Source organism: Microcaecilia unicolor, chromosome 4 (assembly GCF_901765095.1).
Source record: "Microcaecilia unicolor chromosome 4, aMicUni1.1, whole genome shotgun sequence".
NCBI classification, from domain to species: domain Eukaryota; kingdom Metazoa; phylum Chordata; class Amphibia; order Gymnophiona; family Siphonopidae; genus Microcaecilia; species Microcaecilia unicolor.
Genome location: NC_044034.1, coordinates 203,742,204 through 203,754,577, shown reverse-complemented (window position 1 = coordinate 203,754,577; position 12,374 = coordinate 203,742,204). Strand labels below are relative to the sequence as shown.

Below are 12,374 nucleotides of genomic sequence, written 5' to 3'. Positions count from 1 at the left end.
CTGGTCACTTTTCAGATAACCTTCGTCAGGGGTCACACTGGTTTCCAAATATATTCTCTGGTAAATGCATAAGTATCTAATATATACTGCAATTCCTGTGCTGAAGAATTATCAATAGAAATCAAACAAAATAAAACATGGAAAAGAAAATAAGATGATACCTTTTTTATTGGACATAACTTAATACATTTCTTGATTAGCTTTCGAAGGTTGCCCTTCTTCGTCAGATCGGAAATAAGCAAATGTGCTAGCTGACAGTGTATATAAGTGAAAACATTCAAGCATTACTATGACAGTCTGACAGGGTGGGAGGATGGGGGTGGGTAGGAGGTATGCATGGGGACATCATTGATATTCTAACAGGATGGGTGTGGATAGGTGAGGGGGTGGGGTAATCAACAGAGACATACAGCTTTATGGTTTATAATGGGCTAGGAACCCCAGATCCTTGTTAAGTCCTTTCTGTTGGGTGTTAAAATATTCAATCATTCTGACTTCAAAGGTCTTACGTTCTTGTATGGTTTTAAAGTTACCTTTCAGTATTCTCACTGTGAAATCACTGGTACAGTGTCCTGGTTCTGTGAAGTGCTGTCCCACCGGGGTGGGAGCCCTACTGGCTGTATTGTTCATGTGATGTCTATGTAAATTGAATCTTGTCTTAAGCATCTGGCCTGTTTCTCCAATATAGCATCCTTCGTTACATTTTTTACACTGAATGATATATACCACATTGGAAGATGAGCAAGTGAAAGATTTCTATTGATAACCTTAAGAGTGGACTAACACAGCTACCACACTCCTCTACTTAAGATGGAAGATACCGCATACAGCCGCATGAAAAAGCAAATGAAAAAACTTTTGGAAAAAGAAACAAAAGTGAACAGTCATCTTTACTTTCTGACAATCTGCAAGAAGAATTACATCATTCCCAAAGGACTGAGGATCAAAAATCCTTTGGCTACTACTTACAATTCTGACTATGCAGAGATATTCCCATCCCCACCAGTACTGGCCTTCCGACAGCCACCCAACTTAAAACACAAGCTAATCAGAAGTAAACTTCCATCACAGACTGAAAAGGAACAGAAGGGCACACTTCCCTGTAATTTATCCAGTTGCAAACTATGCCAAAATATTTCACAGGACCCCACAGTTATCCACAAAGGAAAGATATTCAACATAAAGGGATCTTTCACTTGCTCATCTTCCAATGTGGTATATATCATTCAGTGTAAAAAATGTAACAAAGGTGGGCGTTTCCAAGATGGCGATGTGACCGGAGGTGTTTTAAGTTAGCTCCGAGAGTTTGTGTTGTTTCTCTTCACATAATCCACAAAGAAACAAATATGCCTCACACGAAAAGGAAGGGGATGGTGAGGTCAGTTCCCCCTCCGACCTCGGCCTCCTCCCCGCAACAACAACCAACCTTGGAGCACTTTTTCTCCGGAGTCTCTCAGAGTAGCAGGGTAGAGGAGCTCGATGCGGCGATTCCCAGGGAAGGGGACCCACTGCTGGGCGAAGAAACATCGCTTTCCCCCCCTGCACCGACAGTTCCTCCGTGTCCAGCGCTAACTGCGGTGAAAGAGGAGAAACATCCCCCTTCCGGAAGTGCAGCAGGGATGCGATTCAGTGGGGAACTACCGACGCAGACAAAAATGCTGGGAGAAGAGGCCCGAATGAAGGCCCCAGAAAATCAACCGGAGTTAAATCTAGAACGAATTTGGCAGATGCTAACTAAGATGGACCAAACCCTTCAAAGATCTTCCAGTGAAGTAAGTCTTTTAAATCAAAAGTTTGAGGATTTAAAAACTACTGTGGAATCTGTTAAATCTGATTTAATAACGTGCGTGACACCGCTTCAAAAAGAAATGGAAAAGTTCAAAGAGTTTCAATCAACAGTAGTAAAAGAAAGAATTGTTATACAGAGAAAAATTGAACAAATTGAAAATTTTAATAGGAGGTTGAACTTAAGACTTTTGAACTTTCCAAAATTATTAGGATATACCCCAATGGATTTATTTCATAGATATTTAATGGAGAATTTAAAAATGTCAAAAGAGACTATACCACCAATAAGTAAAATCTTTTATATTCCGAAGAGAAATATTGAAGGAATAAGAGGTGGAGCTCAATATCCTATGGTACAGGATAAAAGTGAAGGTTTAAAAGATATTTCCGCAATATTGGAGCAGTCCCTAGAGGATGTGACAGAAAGGGCCACTCTTCTTGTGGTCTTTGTGTTTGAACAAGATTTGAACTCCATACTACGATTATATTTTCGAAATGCAAAAACTCCTTTTGGTGGAGCAAAGATATTGATGTTCCCAGATGTAACTAAACAAACGCAACAACGGAGGAAAGAATTTTTGAACTTAAAATCAAAGACTTTAGAGCTGGGAGGATCCTTTTTGTTAGTATACCCCTGTAAATGTATAGTGAAAATAGGGATGGTCAAACATGTTTTCTTTGTACCGGAGCAGCTCAAGTTTTTTCTGGATGCTAAACAACAGAACTGACGTTAGATAGAATAAATAGAGACATGCACTTGTCAAGTTTGGACATAAGTTTTTTTTTCCTTCTGAAATCTTCCCTAAATTGAGTACGCCCCGCACCTGTTGTGGTCTAAGGAAGCTAACCTTAAATGTATCAAACCTATGTATATGTATATAACAACAATGTTTTGTATATGGAGCTGTGTTTCTGTAGCAAGATTATTCTTGTGGATGTAGTTTATTTTGTTTAAATGATAAATCAATAAACAAATTTAAATATAAAAAATGTAACAAAGGATGCTATATTGGAGAAACAGGCCAGATGCTTAAGACAAGATTCAATTTACATAGACATCACATGAACAATACAGCAAGTAGGGTCCCCACCCCGGTGGGACAGCACTTCACAGAACCAGGACACTGTACCAGTGATTTCACAGTGAGAATACTGAAAGGTAACTTTAAAACCATACAAGAATGTAAGACCTTTGAAGTCAGAATGATTGAATATTTTAACACCCAACAGAAAGGACTTAACAAGGATCTGGGGTTCCTAGCCCATTATAAACCATAAAGCTGTATGTCTCTGTTGATTACCCCACCCCCTCACCTATCCACACCCATCCTGTTAGAATATCAATGATGTCCCCATGCATACCTCCTACCCACCCCCATCCTCCCACCCTGTCAGACTGTCATAGTAATGCTTGAATGTTTTCACTTATATACACTGTCAGCTAGCACATTTGCTTATTTCCGATCTGACGAAGAAGGGCAACCTTCGAAAGCTAATCAAGAAATGTATTAAGTTATGTCCAATAAAAAAGGTATCATCTTATTTTCTTTTCCATGTTTTATTTTGTTTGATTTCTATTGATAACCTTAAGAGTGGACTAACACGGCTACCACACTCCTCTACTGTGCTGAAGAAGAATCAGTTCAAATGCAGAGAAGCAGGAACAGCAAACCATTTTGCAGTGTGGAAGGTTTGCTGTTCCTGCCGCTCTGCATTTGAATTGATTCTTCTTCAGCACAGGAATTGCAGTACATATTGGATACTTATGCATTTACCAGAGAATATATTTGGAAATCAGTGTGACCATTGACGAAGGTTATCTGAAACTTGACCAGGTTGGGTCTAGTTTCCATTAAAGTTACATTTGAGTGAACGTTTCCTGCCTCGTCCTTCCTTGGATCACCGCTGCTGTTTGTACTGTCTACTTGGATACTATAGAGGGTTCTCTCCTGTTTTGTTTCTGCTAAAAATTAGTGCCAAGAAAAATCTGCACTCAGTGTCATTCTATAAAGGGTGATCTGGGCTGAGCACTCTGTCTAGAACAGCACCTACTTGGGATTGCCACACCCAACTTTGGGCGTGACGGCTTACACCATGTGAAACCTGATATAAAGTGTAAATCTTGGTGCTCATTGGGCGCAGATCCCAGGAATTCTGTAACATTGTACGCATTTTTTATGACTGCCCCTCCCATGGCCACACCCCCTTTTAGGTTGCACACAAGAGGATTTGGGCACTGAACTTTATAGAATCATGTGTAGCCACACACAAATCAAAATTAGTGCCAATTAACATCAATAATAGATTGTTAACAGCCAATTATTGATTGTTAATGGCTCATTATCTAATTTACTTGCACACAGATCTCAAGATCATGCATAACTTTCGGCACCCAAATTTGAGCCCCATTTATAGAATCCGAGCGATAATGTGCAGGTGGGTATTCACATGGGCATAGTCTGGGCAAAGTATGGGTGGGGCGCACACTTATGTATGTAACTTATAGAATCTATAAATTACAGGCTTATCTCTGTAATGTAGATGTGAGTACTTACACTAGCTCTATGGCTGTTGTAAGTGCTGATGCTAAACAAATGTCTGCAGATAGACCCAGTTACACTAATACTCTGTAAAAGAAAGTAGGCACTTACTTTCCCTTACAGAATAGGCTCCACTTAGATGCTATCTAGGTTCCACTTTATAGACCTGCCTTCATAGTGTACCTAGTAAAGCAGTGATGGGCATTAAGCCTTTATTCTGATACAACAAACTATAGTCTGGAGGTAAAAAAGGAAAATGAATTACTTGACTATACCATAAGCCAGTTTTCATTTCTCTTAACCTTCAGCATTCATATAATGCATTGTAACATACAGGGGCATAATTGAATGGGGGCACCCATCTCTAAGGATGGCCTTGTAAAGGGCGGGGCAACACGTATTATCAAAACAAGATGGACATCCATCTTTCGTTTCGATAATACGGTCGGGGATGCCCAAATCATGAAATTTAGGTCGACCTTAGAGATGGTTGTTCCCGGTTTTCGGCGATAATGGAAATTGAGGACGGCCATCTCAGAAACGACCAAATCCAAGCCATTTGGTCGTGGGAGGAGCCACCATTTGTAGTGCACTGGTCCCACTAACTGAATGGAAAAAGCCCTTCCCTTACCGATCCGGAAACGAACGGGCATGAATGAAGGAAATTGCATGCAAATGAGCTGCTCGCTGTTAGCTCATTTGCACACGATTTCCTTCCTAAGGAGGGGAAGCGACAGCAGCACACACATACCCCCCCCCCCCCCCAGGAACGGCCAAATTTCAAGGGAGCGGAATGTAGTGGAGGAGTGGCAGAGTGGCCTAGTGGTTAGAACACTGGTCTTGCAATCCAGAGGTGGCCAGTTCACATCCCACTGCTGCTACTTGTGATCCAAAATCCAAATAAATAAATAAATAAAAAGGGTGTTGGAGGCATAGTAAAGGCATGGATGTCCTTCTCACAGAAACATCCACATTTTGGATGTCCTCAACTGCCGGAGGTATAGTGAAGGACATACTCTAAAAAAAAAAAAAAAAAGACAAAAGCTGTTGAAGCTGTTTTTTTGGGGTGGGAGGTGGTTAGTGACCACTGGGGAAGTCAGGGGAGGTCATCCCTGATTCCCTCCAGTGGTCATCTGGTCAGTTCGGGCACCTTTTTGATGCTTAGTCGTGAAAAAAATGGACCAAGTAAAGTCGGCCAAATGCTCGTCAGGGACGTCCTTCTTTTTTCCATTATCGGCCGAGGACGCCCATCTGTTAGCCACGCCCCCGTCCCGCCTTCTGTACACTGCCGACACGCCCCCTTGAACTTTGGTCATCCCCACGATGGAAAGCAGTTGAGGATGCCCAAAATCGGCTTTCTATTATGCCGATTTGGGCGACCTTAGAAGGACGCCCATCTCCCGATTTGTGTCGGAAGATGAGCGCCCTTCTCCTTTGAAAATAAGCAGGATAGTAGCATAGTAATTGATGGTAGTTAAAGACTGGAATGGCCCATCCTGTCTGCCCAACAGTCACACTCATTATCAATATCTCCCAATTTGTGTCGGAAGATGGGCGCCCTTCTCCTTTGAAAATAAGCAGGATAGTAGCATAGTAAGTGATGGCAGTTAAAGACTGGAATGGCCCATCCTGTCTGCCCAACAGTCACACTCATTATCAATTCATGATTAAATCAACAATGTTTTGGGCTCAATCAAGGCCTTGGCAGTAGGGGGAACATTCGGGACTTAAAAGAACAGGTCAATCTGATCCTGGAAAGAAGGGGTAGAGTCTTCGGGCATGGGAGAAGCAGGCCATGTCTTCATCCATGATTGGGCTGGAGGAAAAAAGAGGCATCCTTGACCAAGTCAGTGCCTGGGATAGTGGAAGGGCTGCAGCAGGGTGTCAGAGGAGTTTAAGAGGGCTAAGATGGGGGTAGGAAGAACTGAAAAGGGAGAGGAGAATCCTGCAGGACTAGACTTGGGTGCAATGTGGAGAAGAGTAACAAAAGAGCTATACTAGGTCATGGAGGAGGGTTGCTTGCTAATTTCTCCCCTGCTGCTCTTTGCCTCCCTATTTGGTTGGAGGAGCAGATAGGCCAGAGTGCATGCTGAGTAGATACTGGAGATATTTTACAATCCCTTTCCTTATGTCTCTGCCAGCGCATGGTGTGCTAAAATGTTCTTAATCCCTTTCACCTGTGTTACAAGCCTACAGAGCATGAAGATAGCAGGACAGGTGGAGACTTACCTACACAGCCATGTCTATCAGTCGAAAGCTGCATTCCTGGTCTGCATTCACAGACATACCCTCCCTCTGTGTTCACACAAAGCCCCTCACAGGATGCGGTTGTACATTCATTGATATCTGGGGGAACAAGAGCCAGAAAAGCTCTTGAGTAAAAGGTATTTAAGAAGAGATGCTTTAGACAGCAAACTGGTATAAATTAAGAAATAAAACAGTAAATGATGGCTGAAACAGTTCATCTGGACCATCCAGTCTGAACAGTTAAACAGCACTAAGGATATATCTCTGTTGATCATCTGCAAGATTTCTGTTCTTATCCAGTTCTCTGTTTTCTTCTTTTGTCCATAGACCGCTATTAAATGGACTTGGAAAAATTCCGCATTTTTAGGTATAACTTGTCTGGAATGTTTTTACGTTTGGGGAGCGTGCCAGGTGCCCTTGACCTGGATTGGCCACTGTCGGTGACAGGATGCTGGGCTAGATGGACCTTTGGTCTTTCCCAGTATGGCACTACTTATGTACTTATGTACTTATGTACTATCTTGGTTAGACGATCATAGAAGATCCCCTCCAGCACCCTCCCATAATAATCTAATAATCACTGTTGCCCAATCCTATCCTGGAGGCACACCTAACTGCTCTGATTTTCAGGCTATCCATAACGAATATGCATTATTTAGGTTTACATATTTTGGAGATCCAGCATATGCACATCTATCTTATGCATATTCATTGTGGAGACCCTGGAAGCCTAACTGCATACATGTGCCTTCAGGAGAGGGTTGGGGAAAAAGGAATTTTACTAACCAGCTACATCTGGCATTTAGGTCCTCTGAGGAGCCTGCCAGGCAGATTTGGCTATGTGAATACATGAATTTGTGTTAGAAACTTGCAGTCTGCCAAATAGATCCAGCTTGTGTAATATGTTTCCTGTAACTTAGCAAATGGAAGATTTCTCTCAATCAGTTGTGATTCTTTCAGGTTCCTTTTTTTAAAAAACAGTCATTTTTTTATTGGCTCAACACTTTCCTTCTGTTTCCACTAGGAGTTAGCTTCTAATATGATGAGGTACCATGAGTCTTCACTAACAACCTGAGACTTGATCTTTATTTTCACCCTGTTATCCTTCCCATCTATCAACCGCCCACATGGGGAAGCAGAGCAGCGCCAACCTGCACCGAACCAGAGCGAGCCATCGGTGGGCCCAACCACATCCTAGAGTGTTCAGCGACAAACTGGGCTGCTTGCTGCCATCATCAGAGTGGACCCACACCACCAAACCAGAGGCCAACCACCCATGTGGGGAAATGGAGTGGCTCTAGCCTGCACAGTACCAGAGCGAGCCATCAGTGGGCCTGACCACATCCCAGAACATTCAGCGACCAATCGGGCTGCTTGCTGCTGTATCGGAGCGGACCCACACCACCAAACCACTCAGGGATAGTGGGTGGTCTGAGCCAGGGGCGTAGCCAGACTTCAGCGGGAGGGGAGACCAGAGCCTGAGGTGAAAGGGCACATTTTAGGGCCCCCCCCATTGCCAACACCCACCCCCCCCAGGCGCCACCGACACTCCCGCCATTGCTGACCCCACTGCCGCCACCACCAACTTTGTCAGACTCACAGAACGAAGCCTTGCAGATCAGCTGAGCACGTGCAGGACGTCAGAAACAGAAGGAAGCCTTTTGCAAGAAGAAGAGGACCTCGGCTGGCGGGGGTTGGGGTCCCCCGCCAGCAAAGACAGGCAATGGCGACGGCAGGTTGGCGGCGGGAGGGGGGGGTCGAGAGGGACGTCAGCAGGGGGGTCCAGGGCCAAATCTACGGGGGCCCATGTAGCTACACCACTGCTCTGAGCAGGTCTAGAGAGACATGCGGCAAGTAGTTAAGCCTCACTGCCACAGAGACTGGCATGAGTGCAGAGCCGAGTACCAGCAAAGGACCACCGGAACTCCCCACCCACAGGCTGCAGATAACGACCAGCAGCAAGGCACAACGGTGCAGACCTGGCGCTCATCACCAGTGCGGGCTCCGGACCATAGCCCATGGCAACGCCGAGGAACAGTAACAGGGCACTTCCTGAGATAAGCAGGCTTTCAGGTTCGTGTGTTTAGTGAGGGGAGGTGAGACCAGAGTTGGATCGGCTGTTTGTTCCTGCAGAAACTGGAGTCAGTTAACAAGCCCACAAATCACATGCATAGAGACAGGAGCCCAGTTGGAATCCACTAGGGAAAACAGATCTGTGGGCAATAAATAAATATATACATACATACATACATAAATAAATAAATAAAGAGCTTAGTTCCCTGTTGAGTCTACTATGCTTGAAAGCAAACATGTTGCATCTGGAGATTGCTAACTTGCTTTTTCTATAGGCTGACTGTGACCTAGGGATTGTCACAGACTTAATCTTATATTGGTATGCCAAGTGAGGAGGGATGATTGTGGCCAGATCTTTACATGAGAAGTTTGGTTCTTGAAGTGAGTCTACATTGTCTGATTGCTAATCGCATGCCCAGTTCTACCAGGTGTTCTAAATCAGTATTTCTCATTGTAAGACAAAGACCTCACCCAGATGTGCCTGTACCGAGCAATCGAGGTAATCTAAAACAAAGAGCGAAATGGACCTGTTAGGACTTGGGTAGTGAGCCTTTGTGCCACGACTGAGCACAGTAGATGAAGAACAGTGCCGCACTCTGTCAGGCAGCCGGACAACCCCTAGCTTCACCTGGGGAGCGACCACCGTTCTCCAGGAGTTGAGCCTCCAGGTGCAGGTGGCCACCAGGGCTTCAGGATGCAAGTGGGATTGGGCCACCACTGACCCGGCGAGCGGTAGCGATGGGACTAACCTAGTCCAATCCACAAGTTGGGGCAATGGCTGAGAAGGGCATAGTGAGGTACACTCCAAGGATCTGGCCAGCGGCAGAGCAGGGATAGTCAGGAACAGTCCAATGGTCAAGGCAGGCAGCAATACAGCGGGTAGTCAAGTTCAATCCGAGGGTCGAGGCAGTGAGTGGAACGTTGTTGCTGGAGCGCAGGCAGCTGAGCGCAACATCCTGGAGAACGCTGGACAGGCGATTCAACTGAGCCTACTGCTGCTGTAATACCTGGGCCAGGTCAGAGAGCTTGGTCTTGTCCGGTGAGCTCATGGCTTCGGCTTACTGTTAGGACTTGGGTAGTGAGCCCTTCTGCCACGACTGAGAACGGTGGATGAATAGCAGCACCACACTCGGTCAGGCAGCCAGACAACCCCTAGCTTCACCTGGGGAACAACCACCATTCCCCGGGAGTTGAGCCCCTAGGTGCAGGTGGCCACCAGGGCTTCAGGATATGAGTGGAGTTGGGCCACCACTGACCCAGCAGGTGGTAGCGATGAGACTAACCTAGTCCAATCCACAAGTTGGGGCAATGGCTGAGAAGGGCGTAGTGAGGTACACTCCAAGGATCTGGTCAGCGGCAGAGCAGGGATAGTCAGGAACAGTCCAATGGTCAAGGCAGGCAGCAAGACAGCAGGTAGTCAAGTTCAATCCGAGGGTGGAGGCAGGCAGCAACACAGCGAGTAGTCAAGTTCAATCCAGTATTCAGGGTAAGCAGGAAAGTAGACAGTAGAACACATGATCTCGAGCGCCAGAACCTCTATAGCAATAGAAGCCGAAGCAAAGACTGAAGGCGACAGCAGTTCTTAAATAGTCCCCTCGTCGGTCGAACCTTCATCAGCTGGAATGAGCAATCCGGGTTGGTGTCTGCTGAAGAGGGATGGAGTGACAGCGGGAAGCAGTTAATCCTGCCCAATCAGGCGCGGGGAAGAACCCGCAAAGGAAGGAAGCTCCACCCCAAAGACGCCGACAGCCCGTGAGGCCGGCTACAGGGCCGAAGCGGAATGGCAGGTCATCAGGACTGTAACAGAACAGCCGGCCAATGAGACCTCAAAGCCTAGCCGGCCATTGAGACTGGACCAAACACGGCCGGCCACCACTACCGGGAACGTGACCGAAGACGAGCCGGCCGTGTGGTCCGCACCGCAGGTGAGGGACGTAACAGGACCTCTCACTAACACACGGAAATTTCGGAAAAAGCTTCCAGTTATTATACCAGCCCTGAAAAACATGCACATACATGTAAATGCAACCCCTAGCCTGAACGTAGGACTACTCACCCCTGTTACCTTTGCAAAGCAGAGTCTGACCAACTGTGTGACACAGGGAATTTTACAGCCAAGGTAAGAAATGCTAACACAGCACCAGGAAGGGGTGACGAGGAAATGGAAAGTTCTAGGGCAACCGCATATAGCTTTGAGGCTGAGATTTCAGCTCCTAACCATGACTCTCTTACTCAGTACCCTCACTTATCACCCCCACCACTGCAATTTCCCCACCCCTAGCTGTCTGTTCGTCTGTCCAATTTAGATTGTAAGCTCTGTTGAGCAGGGACTGTCTTTTCATGTTCATTTGTACAGCACTGCGTAAATCTAGTAGCGCTATAGAAATGTTTAATAGTAGTAGTAGTAGTAGTAGTACTTAATCCTAGGTCTGTACGGAACAAAACCATACTATTACATGACCTAATTGTTCAGCATAACTTTGATGTGTTATGTGTGACAGAATCATGGCTTTTAAATCAGACTTAGTTGTAGTTAGACAATGTTGCCCTAAGGCCCTGATGGCGAACCTATGACACGCGTGTCAGTACTGACAAGCGTAGCCATTTTCGGTGACACGCGGCCGCATGTGGCCGCATACAGAGAAGCAGCGGCGTTCCCCCGGGGCGGATCGCCGATGCGCCCCCCCAGGTGCAGCGCGACCTCCCTCCCCCCCGGCGAAATCACCCCCCCCCCCCGGTGCATGTTTACCCGCTGGGGGGGTGCCGTGTGCGCTCCTATTGGCTCCCTCCGAGTCCTCCGCTTGTTCCCTCCCTGCTGCTCCCTCTGCCCCGGCTCCTGCACGGCCGTTAGGGGATCTTTGACCTCACTTCCGGCCGGCGGAGCAGAGAGCAGCGGAATGCCGTGGGGGACGCATCTCTGGGGGCCCTGTGATCGCCATTACCACATAACCACAGCAACCATCATCCAATCTACTGTTCTGGGGTGTTGTGGATTTCTAATTGACCATCATTACTGAGATAGGTGAGGGGGAGGCTGGGAGAGGTGAGGGCATGTGCTATGGGTGCCGTTTCCCGCCATTAGAAATAGCGGCAGCCATCTTAATTTACATAAGGTGGTCAGTTAGGCTAGTTAACCCCTAATTGCCTGCAGGGCTAACAGGCTATCTATAATTCTATCTTCTGTCACTGCCCCCCTGATGGAGAACCCAAAAAATAAAAAACCAAGGTTAAGTAAAGGAAGTGGTAGTAGCAGTAGCCGACCCTTTCAAGAGACATGGACCGAGATGTATGGCATTATAGAAAAAAATGGCAGATCATTTTGCGTTCTATGTACTGAAACGGTAGTAAGCAGAACGTGGAATATAAATAGACATTTTGAAACTAATCATTCCCAGCTCTTGAAAAAAAGTGAGGATGAAAGGAAGGAATACATTTCCAGGCAGCTACACTTTTATAAGAGCCAATCTAATTCCATCCTTAAATTTGTAAAAGGTTCTACAAATTTAACATCTGCAAGTTTGAGCATTGCTCACTCCATAGCTCAGCATGGAAAAGCACTCAGTGAGGGAGAATTTATTAAAGAAACTCTCCTAAGATGTGCACCAGTTCTATTTCACGATATGCAGAATAAAGATGCAATTATTAAGAGAATATCTGAGTTACCACTCAGTAGAAATATCAATTGAAGATTTAGCCAATGAAATTCAGCAACAAAAAAGTCACTAA

General features: G+C 45.8%; 1 protein-coding gene across 3 annotated transcripts in view; it reads right to left on the bottom strand.

Moving 5' to 3' along the window:
• The window catches only part of VWCE (von Willebrand factor C and EGF domains), a 333,354-nt gene that overhangs the window by 202,337 nt on the left and 118,643 nt on the right, over positions 1 to 12,374 (bottom strand). For all 3 annotated transcript variants that reach the window (XR_003941942.1, XM_030201137.1, XM_030201138.1), the window contains one exon: positions 6,558 to 6,674. Coding sequence is in view for 2 of the 3 variants with exons in the window: in XM_030201137.1 (XP_030056997.1) it covers positions 6,558 to 6,674 (117 nt within the window). In the remaining variant the exon portion in view is untranslated. The remainder of the gene's footprint in view (positions 1 to 6,557; positions 6,675 to 12,374) is intronic.